General features: G+C 46.6%; 1 protein-coding gene across 1 annotated transcript in view; it reads left to right on the forward strand.

Annotated features, from left to right (window-relative positions):
* The first annotated feature begins 12555 nt into the window (after positions 1-12555).
* LOC135211839 (nudC domain-containing protein 1-like) overlaps positions 12556-20231 on the forward strand; it is a 285976-nt gene continuing 278300 nt past the window's right edge. The window contains exon 1 of the mRNA XM_064245051.1: positions 12556-12664. Within this exon, the coding sequence (XP_064101121.1) occupies positions 12556-12664 (109 nt within the window). The remainder of the gene's footprint in view (positions 12665-20231) is intronic.

A 20231-nucleotide genomic window follows, 5' to 3' on the forward strand; every position in this document is an offset into this window, starting at 1 on the left:
TTGTTTACCTGTCTAGTCAGTAACTAGCTGTCTCTTGCCTCCACCAAAGGGTGTCAATCAGCTATGTATATATCTGACAGGTAAGGTGAATGTATGAAAATGATATTGTATAATACAATAAGTTTCATACATACTTACCTGGCAGATCTATACAACTAATGACCCACCCAGCCTCCCCGCAGGAGACAGGTGGAAGAGAGAATCTGATTAGAAAACGGGAATAGTTCCTAGTCCTGCCTCCCAGCGGCAGGCAGGTAGATCACCTGACCTACCTGTAGCGTGTGCCGCGAAATTCGAATTTCTGTCGGGAACGACGGAGTCGATAGCTATGTATATATCTGCCAGGTAAGTATGTATGAAACTTTATTGTATTATAACAATATCATTTTAAGTTTAATCTTAAAAACTAATAAATACCTCTCTTCCAGGCTCCGGCTGTGAAGGACACCGCACTGGCAACCCTGCGGGCCTGGGTCGCGGTTTTGGGAAGAACGCCGCCAAGGGTATGCCCTACATTCTCGAGAAGAGGTTGGCGGTCCTGATCTTCCCCGAAGGCAAGTCAACGGGCTACGTCGACCCAGCAGAGGCGGCCCCGACTATTGCGTTCATTCAACAACAGCTCGCTGCCTCGTTGACGGATCCAGGCCAGGACATCTCCTCGGAAGTCGCGACATTAGACCTTAATATTGAACCCATGGTAGGTGTAGACGACCTGTTGGTCGAGGTGAGTACGTTGAACGCCCAAGGGATGCCTTGGGTGCCACTGGATCTTCTAAATAACCCTGCAAACTCTCCATCCTTCCAAGGCTTTACAGTACAGAACTGTATACTTCTCCTGATGCTTCCGTTAGACCTAAGGTCAAAGGACAAGCGGTAAAAACCTTGACTAAGACGTCGTCGTCGTCTAAAAAGACGGCGTCGGCGTCATCTTCATCTCGTAAGTCTCCGGCTAAAAACCCTGGAGCAGAGAGGTCTAAAGCTTCTGGGTCCGGCTCCAAATCCTCTAGGAGTAGATCCTCCAGGGAGAGATCACACACTCCAGCGGAGTCAACCGTTCCACTACCTTGGTTCCGGTTCAGAGCCACCCGTCCACCTCCGCAGCAGCTCCGGCTTTGGATCCCAACACGGGCCTGTTGCAACAAGTGGGCGATCTGGTGGGTTCTCTGAAAACCAGTATGGAACAGATGTTCTCCCAGTTGTCTGATAGGATCAGCTCCCAGGACAACATTATAGCCGGACTGAGCCAAGCTCCGCTAGCTTCTCCCCCACCTTTCAGCACAGGGGGAGCGCAATTGCCCCCGTATGACTCTCTACCTCCGTTCAGTATGAACAATCCTTGGAGGAGTAGCGTCATACGCCCCCTTCCAGGACGGGCTTATTTCTATCCCGAATGTGGAACTCGGAGGATTGAAGACTTCGAGTTCTACCCGGAAGACCTTCAGCCTCCGTTCATCGGCTACGCCAGGCTCACCGCCTCTGCCATGACTCGAGACGATAAGGTACCGAAAGAGACAGTCCTCTATTCACGTGACCAGGCTCAGAGAGAATGGCTCAGGTGTCTAGAGGACATGGACTGTTCCAACACGAGAATACAGCCATTTAAGAGTCCTTTCACAATCTTTACAATGGAAGAGAGTACCCCGCTCCCTTTCTTGACAAAGATTGCTACGGTCACCATTCCAGCAGCCCAGAAGGGGGATTCGTTGCCTCAGCTGAAAGAAGCGGACCCTACGTCTCCTTTACTTCCCTCAGCCGGTGAGTTGTGGGAGGATCTGCCCAACACTTTTTCTGCGGGCAAACTCAAACCAGACTGTGCTATGGAGCAGTTTGGTGAGAAGCTGCCTAGACTTCCGGATAGCCTCATTCAGGCAGAATTTGATGCCAAGTCTAGGCTGGCCAGGTCTATCAATACCATGGCCATGACCGAGGTGGCTACCATTTCCTATGGTTCGGAGCCTCTTTTTAAGCTTCTCACCAAGTCTCTGACTCAAACGGTGCAGTTTGATATGTTCGAGTTCGCCACGGCTAGAACAAACTGTAGGAAACATGTCCTCCAAGAAGCAACGATTCGGCATGAACCGAATAAGTTGCTTGCATCGAACATCTGGGGAGGCAGACCTCTTCCCAGAGGCGATGGTGAAGGAGGTCCAGGCAGAGGCTACGGCTGAACCAAAGCCTTAAAGATCGTTGGGGTCTTACGGCCAAGAGACGCCAAGATCAAGTGGTCAGAGGTAAGGCTCAGAAGAAAACCCAGACTTTTCCCCAGCCTTACCAAAAGAAACAGCCCCGCTTTACCCAGCCGGTTCCAGCTGTCCCGTTGGTGCAAGCTGCCCAACCTTCTACCTCCAAGGCTCAATCGCAGCCGATATATGTCATTTCCCCCCAGCCTCAACCCTCCACCTCTTACGCTCTCTCCCCAGCCTTCAATCAAGTCTTCGAGGGCCAGGCTTCCCAGAAGTATGACCGCTCGGGTAAGGGAGGCAGAGGTAAACGATCCTTTCGTCAGAGAGGATCGGGAGGGTCCTTTAATAGAGGAAAGCATTTCAGGGGAGGCCGCGGAGGCTACCAACACCAATGAGGACTTTCAGGTAGGAGGGAGGCTGTTTCACTTCCGCCACCGGTGGAATTTCAGCAAGTGGGCGCAAAGCATTGTGTCAAAAGGTCTGGGTTGGAGTTGGGTAACGAACCCGCCCCCATCCAGACCTTTCCGCCAACTTCCATCCAAAGAATTGACGGAGTATGCGGAGGACCTCCTTCAGAAAGGAGCTATAGCGAGAGTCAACAGGTTAAAGTTTCAAGGGCGCTTGTTCAGCGTTCCAAAGAAAGGCTCACAAAAAAGAAGAGTAATCTTAGACTTGTCCCGCTTAACTTAGCATTCGCTGCGACAAGTTCAAGATGCTCACGATCTCGCAGGTACGGACCTTACTTCCCCGTGGGGCCGTCACCACCTCTATCGATCTTACAGACGCTTACTATCATATCCCTATTGCAAGGCACTTCCGTCCGTATCTGGGCTTCAAGATAGGAGATCAGACATTCTCCTTCAAGGTAGTTCCTTTCGGGCTCAACGTAGCACCCAGGGTGTTCACGAAGTTGGCGGAAGTGGTAGTTCAACAACTAAGATCGCAGGGGGTTATGGTAGTAGCGTATCTCGACGATCTTGGTTAATAATGGGCTCCAACAGTCGAGGAAATGCCACAAAGCACAACTGGAAAGAAAGTCATTCAGTTCCTGGAATATCTAGGCTTCAAGATAAACAGGACCAAGTCAAGACTCACTCCAGAGTCAAACTTTCAGTGGCTGGGCCATTCAATGGAATCTATCCTCCCATACTCTGTCGATTCCATCAGCCAAGAGGAAAGAAATAGCGAAGTCAGTAAAGCAATTTCTGAGTCACAAACTTGCGTCAAGAAGAACCCGGAGGAAAGGTCCTGGGGTTCACTCCAGTTTGCATCAGTGACAAACATCTTGATGAAAGCCAAACTGAAAGACCTGACCGAATCTGGCGCTCACGAGCAAATGTCAGGTCCAGGGACAAATTATCCTCAGTCCCTCAGATTCTACGGAATCGACTAACGCCCGTGGGCAAAAGTCAAGAACTTATCAATATCAGTGCCCCTTCAGTTTCCTCCTCCGGGGTATTAACCATCCACACAGAGACAGACGCTTTTCGTTACAGCGGTTTGGGGAGGTGGATATTCTCAGTTCAAGAAAGTTCAAGGAACTTGGTCACCTCGTTCCGTCAGTTCCACATAAACGTACTGGAAGCATGGCAGTGTTTCTTGACTCTAAAAAGGTTACGTCGTCCGAAGTACTCCACATAAAGCTAGTCTTAGACAGCGCAGTGGTAGTCCATTGTATAAACAGGGGAGGCTCCAAAGCACGTCATCTAAATCATGTCATGGTAGCCATCTTCTCCCTGGCGGACAAGTTCAGTTGGCAACCTCTACCTCCACCCATATAGCTGGAGTGAGAAACGTCATAGCAGATGCTCTATCCCGATCAGTACCTCTAGAGTCGGAATGGTCACTGGACAGCAGTTCGTTCCAATGGATTCTTCAGAGAGTTCCAGGCCTACAAGTGGATCTCTTCGCATCCCAAGCGAACCACAAACTCCCGTGTTATGTGGCCCCCAACCTGGACCCTCTGGCCTATGCCACGGACGCCCTGGCCCTAGACTGGAACAACTGGGAGAAGATTTATGTCTTCCCTCCAGTGAATCTTCTCATGAAGGTTCTGAACAAACTCAGGACATTCAAGGGTCAAGTGGCTCTAGTAGCCCCAGACTGGCCGAAGAGCAATTGGTACCCTCTAATTCTGGAACTGGGTCTTCGTCCTCTTCGAATTCCCAGTCCCAGGCTCTCCCAGTCAGTGCAAACGAAGACTGTGTTCGCTTCCTCAGGAATTCTCAAAACCCTAACTTTATGGATTTCATGAAGTTTGCAGCGAAAAGAGATGCGAATATTGACCCTCAAAATATTCTCTTCTTAGAATCTGATAAAAGGGATTCAACTTTGAGCAGTATGACGCGGCTGTCAAAAAGTTAGCAACCTTCCTGAGAGAATCGGATATTAGAATCATGACAATCAATTCAGCTATATCCTTTTTCAGATCTTTATTTGAAAAAGGCTTAGTAGCTAGCACCATTACGACAAACAAGTCAGCCTTGAAAAAGATTTTTCAATTTGGTTTCAACATAGACTTGACAGACTCCTACTTCTCGTCTATTCCCAAGGCTTGTGCTAGACTTAGACCTTCTGTAAGGCCTACGTCAGTATCATGGTTCTTAAATGATGTTCTAAAGCTGGCTTCAGAAACTGATAATGACACATGTTCATTTATAATGCTCTTAAGAAAAACTCTATTTTTATTAAGCTTGGCCTCAGGAGCTAGAATTTCAGAACTGTCGGCATTATCCAGAGATCCGGATCATATTCAATTTCTCCCCACAGGGGAAGTGCTACTTTCTCCGGAACGTAATTTTATAGCAAAGAATGAAGATCCTTTGATGAGGTGGGAACCATGAAGGTTGTACCCCCTTCCACAAGATATATCTCTTTGCCCAGTATCGACCTTACGAGCCTTTCTGTCCAGGACCTCCTCATCCTCATCGGGTCCTCTCTTTAAGAGAGAAAAAGGTGGTACTTTATCTATTAAAGGCATCAGGCAGCAGATCCTGTACTTTATTAAGCAAGCCAATCCTGACTCTTTCCCAAAAGCACATGATGTCAGGGCAGTAGCCACCTCAATTAACTATTTCCAACATATGAATTTCGATGAGTTGAAGAAAATATACTGGATGGAAAGTCGCCGACAGTATTTAAGCGTCATTTATTACTTAAAGTCCTTGGAAGCTCATGAAATTTTCAGCAGTTGCGGCGGGTAACATAGTTTCCCCGACTCTGCTTAATCTTTAGTAGAAGATCCAGTCCTCCTTTCTACCTGTCTCACCCAACAGTTTGTCTATGCCTGTCAGGTTCATCTACGTTTACCTTGGGTCTTAGCTGCTCTTATGGTAATATGGTGGGTGTCCCTTATTTTTGTGCTAGGGGCACTCACAATCGATTGTATGTATTGATTTATTTGATGTGATCCCCTTATTTTTATGCTAGGGGATACATCTTATTTACAATGGTTACGGGTTTTGTATGTTAAGTCATATACATTCCCTTCATTTATTATCATTGAAGTTTGTTCTGTTCAAGTTGTTGTTATAATTGCTTTTCAGTTTTTTGTACATATCCATACACAGTATACTGCTTTTACATATATTCCATGTAAGGCCCTGTATATATGTAAAAATTAAGTTAATTTAAGAAATATTATTAGCAATTAAGTTTAATTTAAGTAATTATTTCTACTTTTGTTATCTTGTGTATATGTATATTTATTAGCATTATATTCCTTCTTTTTTATGTTATCTTTTATTTGAGACCCTTTTTGTTTAGTTGAATTTTCTTTACAATCTTGTGCTATTTCTCTGGTACGATTTCGCGCAGCGACACGAGCTGAGCCCAGAAAAGGGATTTTGACGTAAGGAAAAATCTATTTCTGGGCGATTGGCTCGTGTCGCCAGCGAAATCCCGCCCTACCCATCCCATCACTCAAGATTGTCTGCTAACTTCAGGATGGCCACCAGAGGCGCAGCAGTCGCAGCATGGGATGGAGTAGTAGTAGTTGCTGCCCACTCTGTGGGTCGGCTCCCCTCTTGTGGGGATTTTGTATGGGAGATTTCTATTGGCAAGCGGCTCGTGGTAGTGGTCTCACTCGCCATAGTGTTCATACCGACACCCTCTTGGAGGGTGAGCGAGTCAGTTGTACTGACCTTTTTCTTTATTTATTTATTCTCTGGTATGTGTTAGTACATTTACCCTAGAAAATAATAGATTAAAGGATATTTCGCTGGCGACACGAGCCAATCGCCCAGAAATAGATTTTTTCCTTACGTCAAAATCCCTTTTTTTTTCGCCCCTGTTCGCGTTAACAAAAGAGAACCTATTTGGGACAGACACGGAACGTACGATCCTTAAGAGGTTCGATGCAAGATTTTGCATGTCCGTGAGAACTTCTCGATCGAAGATAATAACTGTTAACGTATGTCTAACATTTATTGAAAAAAAGATTTGTTGGAGGAACCTGCGGAAAGTCTTCTTCATAGATCTCTTTGTAAGGTAGAAGACGAACAGGCTTCCTTTAGACTGCTTCTTTTTTCCTCGAACCAAGAGAGGTAGCAATATAAGACATCTTAAATTTAAAGAAGGGGAATAAACTTTAGCCTTTTTTCCCCCTAGTTATAAATTCTTGAACAGATATTAAGATAATTGGGCGTCAAAGGAAGAGAGGATGTATGCCTCTCATTTTGGCCTTAGAGAGGTTGGATTCACAGAAGTCACGTTCTTCTCACAGCATGTTTCGTAAGGCTTTTCCAAGAGTATCTGGATATTCTATCAGAATCTATTATAAATAGACCTATAAACCTCTCCACTCTGAGTCTGTCCGCGTGCAGACTGACCAGAAGTGGACATGAATGAGAGGTTTTTTCAAGGTAAATGACAATAGTCATGGCTAAGAAACATAGAATTGCTGCAGATCGTGCTAGATGGAATGAGGAAACTGTCCTCTTCCGATACCTCTGTGAACACATAGCGAGGTTTTTTCTTCACTTTCAGAGGGAAGAATCACCTATGTATATATCTGCTATTAAAGAACGCAGTAAACCGGCATACTCTGTCTCTACCAAAAGGGAATTAGAGATACAGGGAGGTTAAGATCTTCGGGATCTTTTATACGATACCGCAATACGACAAGATAGGATATCATGTACTTCGAATGGGATTTTTTTTTTGTGGCCACAGATTCCGTTGTTTCCGACAAAATGGAACTGCTCCTCATCAAACTTCTTTGAGGAAGTTTATGAAGGAATTCTTTGTTTCTCTTAGCCCTAAACGACCAAAGGAAGAAGATTACGAGTGAATTTTTTGTGCATTGGAATCTCGCATCAGATTCAATGGAGACTCGGCAATGGGTTCTTGCCAGCATAGTATGTCTGGCAAAAGAAATAAATCCCTCTATTCCTGACGCAACGCTTTTCAGATAGAAGTTTAGTTGCCCAGGCAGGGTACTTACATTTTCATCTCAGAAGAAGAGGATGGTTTAAACGTTTGCCTACAGAGTCTTCGGGGTGCGATGAGGGCTCAAAATGCTTCCCAGAAGGTATTCAGAAGGATACAATAAGAGCTAGAAATCAGGGTTCCGCCCAATTTCAGCTCAGAAGTCTCCTTCGACTTCCAGACTCCTTCCCTTCCTTCGGGCAAGGATAGGGAAGATTCTGCAACGAGGAACCTCATCAACATGTAAGAAGAGATCTTCGTTAGCAAAAGAAGTGTTCACGAAGGATCCTCTCGGAGGAAGACTCTTCTCTCTGTATTGTTAGATATCCGTCTTCTACTGGGTGTAGCTGACTAAAATCACCTCCCCTTGCCAGGGGCCAAAAGCTCAAAGGGGAAGAATTTCTTCCACCCTTCTCCAGTCTCCTGATAAACTATGTGGTTGTTCAGGACTCTCGGACAATGTTTAGCGCCAGCCAAGCGCCAAATGCCAATACAGGCGAAAAACGCCAGAGGCGGACAGTTCCAAGGAACTCTGTCATTGTCGGATACTGAGAAGGAGCGGGCCTCCAACCTGGCGCAAATGCGCCAGAGGCGAACAAATCGGACAGATATAAAGAGTGTCCGATGTGGACATTGCCAGACAGCCTAGAGACTCTTCCAAGCTCGAAGCTCCAGCAAGTGGAGGAGCCAAGCCAGGCGCGAGGCGCCAGCCAGTCTCTAGGAGCCAGCCAGGCTCTAGGAGCCAGCCAGGCTCTAGGAGCCAGCCAGGCTCTAGGAGCCAGCCAGGCTCTAGGACCAGCCAGGCTCTAGGAGCCAGCCGGCTCTAGAAGCCAGCCAGGCGCCATCCCAGGTGCCAGGCTCCTTCAAGGCTAGGCTCCAGTCAGGATTGAGGATCCCATCCAGACGCAAGGCTCCTTCCAGTAAAGAGAAACCTAAAGCTCTGTCATGTAGAGGGCTAGTCCCCATTGATATGATACAGGTAAGGCTCTGCCATGTAAGTGGGGTCAGCCCCCATTGGCACGATCCGAGAAGGCTCTGTCGTGTAAGCGGGCTAGCCCCCATTGACATGATCCAGAAGGGTTTGTCAGTCATAGGTCCCTACCTCGCTGAACTCTTGAGGCATGCAGACTCATAGACAGTAATCATGAAGTCTTCTGCCAGGCTCCAGGTGCCTTCCAGGCGCAAGGCACCAGCCAGACGCAAGGCTCCAGCCAGGCGCGAGGCGCTAGCCCAGGAAAGGAGGAGCCAATCAGGCACCAGCCAGGCACGAGGCGCCAGCCAGGCGCAAGGCGCCATCTAGGCGCGAGGCTCCAGCCATGGCTCTAGGCGCCATTCAGGCGCAAGGCTCCAGCCAGGCGCGAGGCGCTAGACAGCGCTAGGCGCCTGCCCAGGCACGAAGCGCTAGCCAGGCTCCAGCTTCACCCAGAAGAGGGATCTATATCAAAGAAACGCCTGGCCTTCTTTGAGACATTGTGATCTCCCAAGCACTTGATAAGTGCATTGATGATTCCTTCAAACAGCTGAGAATTAAAAGTGCATGAAGTGCGAGCTTTTTCCGAATTCTTGTTCTTTCCCTAACAATATGTCATAAGGAAACGTATTAGCTGTCACATACGGGAGATGCACTCTTGTGTTGACTTCCCATTATCCGAAGGATGTCAAGATAACCTTCGAGGGATCCTTCTCTCTTGGTTGATACGTGTCTGCGGATACATTGCTGGGATAGGGAGCAGATACTGATTCCTTAACTAGTGAGTTAAATTTTATTTAACGTCGTGTTTTTTCTTTGGGTTGTTTGGAAGGAGTTTGTAGATAACTCTTTTCAACTTAAGCACTAACCCTCGTGTTAGGATCAGGTGATCGGGATCGGTGTTGTGCTCCTTAATTATGCCACTAGGCATAGGCATATTGTCATGTAAGAGGCTCTGTCGAGTAGATGGATAAGACCCCATCGACAGACCCACAAGAACTCTTAGCCATAGGTCACATCCTCGCTGAGGCTCTTGAGGCGAAGCAGATTCCTAGGCATTAGCCATGGAGTCTTCCGCCTGATCAAGTAGGAACCAAGGTTTTATTTATTTATTACCTACAACATATGTTGTTTACCTGTCTATTCAGTAAATAGTTGTCTCTTTCCCACCACCAAGGGTGTCAATCAGCTAAGTATATATCTGCTGGGTAAGTTCCATGTACAAAAATGATATTGTTAAGATGCAATAAAGTTTTGTACATACTTACCCTGGCAGATATATACGATTGATGGCCCACCCAACCTCCCCTCAGGAGACAGGTGGAAGAGAAAATCTGGTTCTAGAACGGTAATCGTTCCTATTCCTGCCACCCAGCGGCAGGGGCGGTAGATCACCTGACCTACCTGCAGCGTGTGCCGCGAAATTCGAATTTCTGTCAGGGACGACGGAGTCTATATCTAAGTATATATCTGCCAGGTAAGTATGTACAAAACTTTATTGTATCTTAACAATATCATACTTGCGTCTTTGACAATAACGACATTATTTTGGAATAAAATGAGATGCTATAAACGCCAGGAATCTTTGATATCTAAGTTGTGTACTGCAATTATCAATTTATGTTTGTAAGGGTAGCGAAATTAATCATAAGTATGTTTTAGTTGTACAGTGGTCCCCCCGTGAATAGTTAGAACCCGCGAATGTTTGGAACCCCTATAAAAATGCTGAAAACAGTGAAAACAGCCTATTTTGTTAGTTAAAACTCAAGAAAAAACCCACTAAAAATTTTCCTACATGGTTTTTTAATAGCTTTATCACAAAAAGTGCATTTTATGATGAAATTTATCAAAAAAACCAGGAATTTGTGGATATTTATCATAGAAAAATACCGCGAATGCGCGAATTTTCCGCGAATAATGCAGGGAAACGTTCCCGAGAGAAATCCACGAATACGGGGGGTCCACTGTATGTTACATAAACGGAGCCTAGCTTGCACCACTCCCGAGTCAGCCATTACATACATCGCTACCCGTATCTTTATGACGACTTCCAATTGGTCACCTATACTAATTGTAGTCGTGTTGTTATTGATATTGCACTCACTCAACATTTACTGAAATTTGTAGATATCCTGACGTTTTATAATAGATATCCTGGCCCGAGGATGATTCGGACCTACTTACACAAACCAAGGAGATTCCTCCTTGGTTTGGGAAGTAGGTCAGACGGGTTTTCCTTCCATCTGGAGAGGCTTCTCCCCTTCGATTCGTCGGATCGGGAGTTCAGCCTATCTCCCTCCCCCCCTCCCCTCTTTTCACTTGGTCTGATCAAGGAGGATACCTCCTTCACCTTACCAGGGAATCCATGAGGGAGGGGTGTAAGACCCTTAGGGACCTTATTCTGTTCCATGAGCCTCCCTGGCCTATCTCGCCAGATCGTGATTGAAATCACTTCTCGGGAAGGTTAGGCTAGCCGCTCAGAGCCACCCTGGCTGTCCTGACCAGATCGTTCCGATCGAGAGAAGGTTAAGCCAGCCGTTCTTTAAACAGAATTATGTACTTATCCTCTTTATCCTTATCCCCTCTCGCGCCAGGGCTATTGTATAGCGTTTATTATCATATAAATTATTGTATTATTGTAATCAGTGGGGAGTCGGTCTATAGACCGTCAGCCCCTGTGATTGATTGGATCCACTTCTGACCGCGAGGTTTTCCACCTGGCCGGTCGTAGTGTCCAATTGATCACGTGTGAGCCACCCCTCTAGACGCCCTCCCTCCCCCTTTTACCTTGACGGGATGACATAACTCGCTAGCGCTTCTTCAGGTAGCCATCCGAGTCCTATCCCCTCTTGCAGAGGGGGTGAGGGGGAGTAGTATAGTCAGAAGGGGTACTCCTCGCCATACGTAGTAGGAGTAGTACGATGATACCTACCCAGACGAGCCCGGGTAATTTCCCGGCTCGTTAGGATGGTATTAGCCACGTACTCTCTTCTCGCCTTCCTATCCCCAGTTCCCTACGTTCTCTATCCGTCTGCCTCGGCGGATCCGGGATCCAGCGGACATCGTTAGTTATGCATATAACAAACATGATTCCTTTATGATCAGATTCAGGCCTAGGTTTTACCTATTACCCTGTTTCGATCATAAAGCTGGACCCGGGGGATAGAGAGATAGCATTGAAAGGGAACTGGGACCGGAAGGAGAATTTTGCCTTTCCTATGCTCAGTCCTCCATACATTATCTATCCTTCCGCCTTGGCGTGCCCGGGATACAGCGGAGATCGTTCAGTTATGCATATAACAACACTGATCTCCCTTACGATCGGATTCAGGCGTAGTTTTACCTATTACCCTGTTTCGATCCCTTAGCTAGACCCGGGAGAGAGAGAGATAGTGTTGAAAGAGAACTGGGACAGGAAAGAGCATAGATTCTGTGCTCCGGTTCAAAATTCATTTAGTTATTTTATTTTAATTGTTTTAAAATATGCTGTTATGTTTTCGATCGGTGTACTACGTTGGGTAGTCGACCCCAGCAGGTAACCTAGAATCGAGGCATTTGTTTATCCTTACCTAGCCTCTCTCCCCCGCTTTCATTTGTACCTCGGCACCCCACCCTGGTGGCAGTGGCCAGGAGCTAGCAGAGGCATTCTTAGTTACTAAGAAAACCTCTCCGATGCTGACGGATTCAGGCCAAGTCTAACTTTCCCTGGTTTTGTTGCTATTAAGCTTAATACATATATGCCGCCGCAATTTATTACGGTGACGACAGTGCAGAATGCAGGTCCCACCGGAGTGACCTCCTGCGGACCTACATGTAGTGATACTCCGGTATCGATTCTAATATTACATACTCCGCCAGATACATATCCGGCGAGTCCATACAAAGGTACTTATGTATCATTTTCTTATTACAGATGGTACGCTGTCAGAAGACAACCTGCACTGCAACCCTGCAGCAGCAGGGCAGACAGGGAGTATGCCGCACTCGTGGAGGCTGTTCGGTCCAATGAACGACTTGTCGGTCTGGCAACCAGTTGAGAGTGAAGCCTGTTACAATTTGGTTTTGGGACTTCACTACCGAGACGGTAAGTACCAATTCATTGAATGATTAGTTCACTGAATGAGATATTGTAAATAATTGGAGAGATATTGAGATAGTTATCAATGCTTAGAATACTTTTAAAAGAGGATACTTTTATTGTAGTGTCTTACCGAACAATTATACAGCCGGGATTTCCACGAGCGGCAGGAGACTAAATTCAAATTTAGCGCGTAGGCGTCGCCAACACTGGTGGTGATGACGTCATCTCCCTCCACTCGCGGGAGAACCAGGTACAACTGCCCAGGTGAATTCAATTCTTTTCCTGCCGGCGTCCGGTGAACATCGGTGGTCGGTGCGGTTGGATGACTTTGCTTCGCTTTTTCCTTGTGGATTTGATCTTCGGAATTGGTGAAGTACTCTTGTTTGGCGTTGTTGTTATTTTGCTTATTATATAGGCGTTGCCATGTCGGATTCTAGTCCGTCGGGAGTTAGGTTTTGCATCTCAGGATGTAAAACTAGATTATCCAAGTTAGAGTATGATTCTCACACTAAATGTGTTAAGTGTAGGGGACAGGTTTGTTCAGCAGATCGAACATGTAACGAGTGTAGTAATTGGACTGATTCTCAATGGAAGTTTTTTAGTTCATACTCGGAGAAATTAGCTAAAGACAGAATTAGAAAAGCAGCGCTTAGGGAAAGTAAGCTTAGCTCTGCTTCGTCTTGCGATGCATCTGTTCCTTCTGTTTCTCCTCAAATTGTTATGTCTCCTTTAACTACACCACCTATTCCTCCTACTAATCCCACTTCTCCGGCTTCCCGTGTAGTTTCTTCCGACACCATTGCCAGTCTGGAATTGAGGTTAGATCAGAAATTTTCGGTACTAGCGAATACGGTTTTGCAACTTGGTAATTCGGTTAAGACGTTTTTGGAGAAAGCGGCTTCAGGTAAGAGTGTAGTTGAGGGTGCGTCTGTCTGTCCTGACACGTCTCCTAGACAAAGGTCACTGTCCAGTCTCCCCCCCCCCCGCACCGGGGAGAAGACATACCAGGAAGTCCAAGGGAGTCGATCGGGATTTGCCCAGAGACAGGCGCCTCTCTTGTTGAGCCTGTTGCGCCTCAACAGGGCTCGGTTAAGCGTTGGAAAGGTGTTGCGGTTAGACGCCTTTCGAATGATTCAAGCGATTCGTCTCCGGTCGCGCGGCGCTCTTGGCGAGATTCGCCCGTTTCGCTTCCCTTAAAGAGGCGTTCAGGCGCTGATTCTTCGCCTCCTCCAGTCAAGCGGTATAAGGAGCCTGAGATAGGGTTGCGCCTCGGCCGTTAGGGGCTCGTTCGGTCGCCTTCAATCTGTGCCTTTTTCGGCTTCCATCTACTAGTAGAGATTGTGGTTTTAGCGCTGTAGCTAGCAGTTCTAAGGGTGTCTCTTTAGGCGCTTTCTCGTCTGTTACGCCTGATGCGCACTGTACCTAGCTTTCGCCTCGAATTTCGGCCCGGCCCCCCCCCACCCCGGCTCCGAGCGAGGCGCAAGTAGTTTTTTCCGCCCTCTGCCTGAACATTTAGGCTCTTCCAAGCCTAGCGTTAACTGTTTTTGATTCGTCTCTGGCGCCTTTGCGCAAGCAGTTAGAGTTGTTAACCAACTGGATGAATGAGTCCAAGGGTGGTTCGAAACCTTCAGATCCGGTTGTAGTCCGTACTTCTACTTCTTCGGCGGTATTGGAGAATGAAGAAGAAGTAGAGGAGGAGGATTCACATCACCTCTCGTGTTATTCACGTCTCCTTAGATTTCTTCTGGTATCTTATCCAGATTATTTTGAGAAAGCGGCTCCGCGCTCCCCAACTTCGACTTTTTTGATGAGGAGGAAAACTTCAGATCCTCTCCTCCCAAAACTTGTTCTATCTAAAGCGGTTAGACATTCGTTGAAAGAGACGGAGAAATGGATGTCCTATGAAAAAAGAGGACTGTAGGGAAGGCTTCTTTTTGCCTTACCCTCCTTCTAAGTTGCTTTCGTAAGAGGTATAGGTTTTATGTAACTGGGGAAGCTCCTTCTCTGGGAGTTTCTGCCTCCTCCCAGGGAGACTTCTCCAGTTTAATCGACTCCTCTAGAAGATCTGCTTTTGCTGCAGCGAAAGTTTTCTTTACAGCGCCTGAGTTGGACCACGTTGTAAAGAACCAATTTAAACTTTTGGAAGTCTTTAGCTTCCTTGATTGGACTATTGGCGCTTTAGCGGCCAAGATCGAAGACTGTCCTTCTCTTTCTCAGGAGTTAGCGGAGGATTGGATTGGTGTTCTGTCCTGTGCGACAAATCCATAGGGATGGATGTGATGAGTTAGCTTCGCTCATCGCCTTTGGTACCCTTAAGAAAAGGCAACTTTGGTGCTCCTTTGCTTTTAAAAGGGTTACTTCCAACAGAAGTCTGCTCTCACTTGTTTGCTCCTTTTGTGAAAGATAACCTCTTTCCAGACGATGTAGTGTTGTCAATTTCGTCGGCGCTAGATAAGAAATCTACTTCGGATTTACCTGGCACAGTCTACTAAGAGACCTAAAGCTCCTTTGGAGACTGTTCCTTCGGTTTCTCCTCTGGCCCAAGCGCCTTTTCGAGGGAGAAAACCCAAGCGCTTCTTTCGGCCGAAGTCGAATTTGCGACCTCAGTCTAAGACCTCGCCCAAGGTTAACAAAAAAATTCCAGTTCCAAATGAAAGCTCGGTTCTTCATGCACCAGTGGGAGCCAGGCTGGCTCTGTTTTGGGAGGAATGGGAAAACAGAGGAGCAGAAGCCTGGGTAGTTGCAAGTACTCAAGTTCGGCTATCGTATTCCTCTCGTTTCACCTCCCTCGCTCTCACCTGTGCCAATTCCATTCCAGGCATACTCTCCGGGCTCAGACAAATTTCTGGCGCTAGCCGCAGAAGTGGAAGCGCTTGTTCTCAAAAGAAGCGATAGAACAGATAGAAGGGGATTTTCCTCCAGGCTTTTACAATCGCCTTTTTTGTAGTCCCAAGTTCATCCAGGGGGCTGGAGGCCTATTTTGGATGTGAGCGCCCTGAACTTGCATGTCCAGAAAACAAAATTTCATATGGAGACCACATCGGTCGGTTCTGGATTCCCTCATCACAGGGGGATTGGATGGTTTCTCTGGACTGCAAGACGCTTATTTTCACATTCCGATACATCGCGAATCTCAGAAGTACCTGAGGTTCATGTTCGAAGGCAAGGTGTTTCAGTTTCGGGCGCTTTGCTTTCTTAGACTGGCGACCGCTCCTCAAGTTTTCACCAGGGTTCTATCCCCGATAGGAAGCTGGCTGCACATATTAGGAGTAAGAATCTCCCTCTATCTGGACGATTGGCTTCTCCGGTCGGAATCAGAGAGTCGGTGCATGAAGGACCTTGGAACAACTCTGGATCTTGCCAGAAAGTTAGGAATTCTGGTCAACAAACAGAAGTCCCAGTTGGTTCCATCTCAGAGCATCCTTTATTTGGGGATGACTCTGAATGCTCAAGTTTTTCGGGCTTTTCTGTCCCCGAAGAGGGTACCAAGGCTGTCTGGAGACAGTTCAGGAGTTCTTGGACAAAAAGGTAAGTTCTGCCAATCAGTGGATGAGGCTCTTGGTTGGGCAAATTGACGTCAGTGGAGAAATTTGTGACGTTGGGAAGACTGCACATGAGACCTCTGCAGTTTTTCCTGAGAGCCTCTTGGTGCAGGAAGACGCAACCAGACTCGATTACCTTTCCTGTCACAGATCAAATAAAAGAGGACCTAAGGTGGTGGCTCTCTCGGGCAAGGTTGGAAGAAGGGTTAGATTTACGACCCATCCTCCCGAACCTACAGTTCTTTTCCGACGCATCGGACACAGGTTGGGGAGCCCTGCTGGGAAATCAACGGACTTCAGGAGCTTGGTCGGAGAAGGAGAAGAAGTTCCACATAAATGTAAAGGAACTTTTAGCAATTTTCCTGGGGCTCAGACAGTTTCGGAGCTTAGTAGAAGGTGAGGTAGTGGCAGTGCATTCCGACAACTCCACGGTTCTCTCGTACGTGCGGAAACAGGGGGCGACTTAGTCTTTCTCTCTATTCGAAGTAGCCAAGGATCTCCTCCTGTGGTCAAACGAAGCGAAGGTTCAGCTAGTCCCGAGATTTGTTCCGGGAAAGATGAACGTCCTGGCGGACGAGCTAAGTCGTCAACAGCAAGTGTTACCTCTGGAGTGGACTTTGGACAACAAGATTTGTCAGAAACTTTGGCGCCTTTGGGGACGACCGTCCATAGACCTGTTCGCGACATCAAGGAACAACCGTCTTCCTCTCTTTTGTTCTCCAGTTCCAGATCCTCTAGCTTGGTCGGTGGACGCAATGCTGTTGGATTGGTCGGGTCTGGAAGCTTATGCATTCCCTCCGTTCGGTCTAATAAGAGAGGTGCTGAACAAGTTCATGTCGCACAGCAATGTAACACTAACGTTAATCGCTCCCTTTTGGCCCAGGAAAGAGTGGTTCCCGGACCTTCTCCAGTTGTTAGTAGACTTCCCCAGACTTCTTCCTCCAGAGAAGTGGCTTCTCAAACAACCTCACTTCAAGAGGTTCCACCAAAACTTGTCCGCTCTAGCTCTGACAGGGTTCAGACTGTCCGGAATCTTGTCAGAGCGAAAGGGTTTTCAAGAAGAGCTGCAGAAGCTATCGCTTGTTGTAGGAGAGAGTCTTCTAACAAACTCTATCAAGGGAAGTGGAGAATCTTCAGAGAGTGGTGTAGAAGTGCTAAAGTCTCTACTTCTGCGACCTCTTTAACAGAAATAGCAGATTTTCTTCTATTTCTTAGGAACTCTAAGAAACTGGCTCCTTCGACGATCAGAGGATATAGAGCCATGCTTTCTTCGGTTTTCGACATCGGGGTTTGGTATTTCCTCAATACAGAATCTGTCGGACCTCATTAGGTCTTTCGAAACCACTAAGCTCCTGCAGGATACAGTGGCTTGGAACTTAGATGTGGTGCTTAAGTTCCTCATGGGGCCACCGTTTGAGCCTTTGAAGTTGGCTTCACTCAGGAACTTGACTAAGAAGGCACTTTTTCTTATTGCACTAGCTTCTGCTAAGCGTGTCAGCGAATTGCACGCTATAGACAAAAGAGTCGGTTTCTCTCAAGGCAATGCTGTATTTTCGGTATCTTTGACCTTTCTAGCCAAAAACGAGAATCCATCTAATCCTTGGCCGAGGAGTTTTGTGGTAAGGAACTTATCTGATTTGGTTGGACATGAGGAGGAAGAAAGGCTCTTATGTCCAGTCAGGGCTATTAAGCAGTATCTGCTTGCCACTAAGGGTATTAGAGGACAATCTTCTAAGCTCTGGACCTCGGTTCAAAATCCCTCTCGTCCTCTTTCTAAGAATGCTATATCGTTCTTTATTAGAGAGCTTATCAGGGAAGCTCACTCGCAGTCCGAGAACGACAACAATCTTTCCGTTCTGAGAGTTAAAAGCTCACGAGGTTAGAGCATTGGCAACTTCTTTAGCATTTAGAAAGAATTTATCTTTAGCTTCGATTCTTCAGAGCACGTTTTGGAGATCGAATTCGGTTTTTGCGAGTCATTATCTCAAAGAGATAGAAACTGTTTTCGAGAATTGTAAAACGTTAGGTCCGGTGGCGGTTTCTGGCATGGTGTTGGGAGAAACGGCACAGGGGTCGTCACCTCTATGCTAACTTTTCACCTTGAAATAGGTTGTCGAGTTCAAGGGAAGCTGGGGTACTGAGTACCTGGGATACTCACCAGTCTGTTAGGTCAGATTTTATAATGGTTGGGTATATATGTTTTTAAATCTGGTGTTGCTGACAAATGTTTTGTATGATTGAATTTCTGGTCTTAGCCCAGGGCAAGGGCAATCTTTGTTGTTACTATCCTCCGTCAGTCAGCCTTGACTCGCTTGAACTACGGAAGGATTCCACTCCTGTAGAGGCTAACTTTGGTCAAATTCCAATTCCTCTACAATAGTAAGAAGAGCACCGACCAGAGGCTGTAACAGTCTGCTGTAGCTCTCTTACAAGGTAAGGTACAACAGACACCTTGAGTGTTTACTGGTATTGTAATAAATGTAACCATTTAGAAATACTAGTGGTCCACTGAATCCCACCTTCCCATAAATGTGTAATCAGCTGTTTAATTGTTCGGTAAGACACTACAATAAAAATGATATTTTCATTATTAAAATGAAGTTTTATTGTATACTTACCGAACAATTATGATTATACCCACCCTCCTCCCCTTAGGTGGACGGACGGGCAGAAAGAATTGGATTCACCTGGGCAGTTGTACCTGGTTCTCCCGCGAGTGGAGGGAGATGACGTCATCACCACCAGTGTTGGCGACGCCTACGCGCTAAATTTGAATTTAGTTTCCTGCCGCTCGTGGAAATCACGGCTGTATAATTGTTCGGTAAGTATATAATAAAACTTCATTTTAATAATGAAAATTTCATTTTTTAAAAGTAACTATCTCTTTCAGAAGCTCCTTTATCTACCCAAATGCGAAAGTATTAGCAACGGTACCAGTAGATTTGGCAGCCCCGATCATTACCAAGATCCACGAAGATAAAAAGGCCGTGCTGGCAGAGGACCTAGTGGGTTAGAATAAGAAGTCGTTGGAGAGGTCGCAGCAATCAACCTGGACCATGAACCAATGAAGGCCGATACCCAGGACGAAGGTAGGCTATATGAAGCATTTGGTAAACGGGCAAAAGGACTACCTTTTAGCTCTTCTCATTCTTCTTCTTCATTTTAAGAGTTTACCAAGAGACCTACGACTTCGAGGGATAAGCCGGGGTCGGTAATCCCTAAGGTAAGCTGAAATAGTCACTCATAGGTCTATTACAGGTCCCTTACTAAACCTTACAAACTGAAGGCTATTTGGGAAAGTCGTTCTAGTTCATCATCAGCCACCAAACTGGTGATGAACACGACAAAATCTGCCACACACAGGCTGGCATTGAAGACAAAGGCATCTAAACCCAGATCCTAGGATCCCGGGTTTAACCCAACATGTTTTCCAGCTTGCTGAGGCAGGAGATGGGTAACCTGACTCAGCCCAATTCTAAATAACATCACAACTCAGTTGTTCTCGAACATGAAAACGTCAGGTCAGCCTATTCAGTCGTTAGTAGAAGGACTGGAGATCTAGGAGACCTTGAAGTAAGGAGTCCTCCAACCCGGAAAGCCACAACAACTCCGGGCAGCATCCAGACACATCCAATTGTGTCCCTTCAAATCTATAATCCTTAGTGGTTACCAGCACATGCCCTCTTCTCAGAGGGCATGCTGACGATTGAGGGCGGGGAAGGGAACCCGGCCAATAGAGGACTTTGAGTTTCTTTCACCGGGTCTCCAATTCTCTTGTTCAGGCTATGCACGTCTGATTGAGAACGCACTGATCTGTGAAGACAAAACGCCTAAGGAAATGGTCATCTTCCCCTCCCCAGAGACCAAGCTCAATCAGCCTGGGTTCAAACCCTGGCAGATTGGGAATGCACAAATACCAAACTGACACGCCACAATAATCCCTTCACGATTTTTGTGGTGCTAGATGACACATCCATTCCGTGGACCTCTAAAGTAGTAGAGATTACACTTCAGGCAACAGCAATGGA

Source organism: Macrobrachium nipponense, chromosome 19 (genome assembly GCF_015104395.2).
Source record: "Macrobrachium nipponense isolate FS-2020 chromosome 19, ASM1510439v2, whole genome shotgun sequence".
NCBI classification, from domain to species: Eukaryota; Metazoa; Arthropoda; class Malacostraca; order Decapoda; family Palaemonidae; genus Macrobrachium; species Macrobrachium nipponense.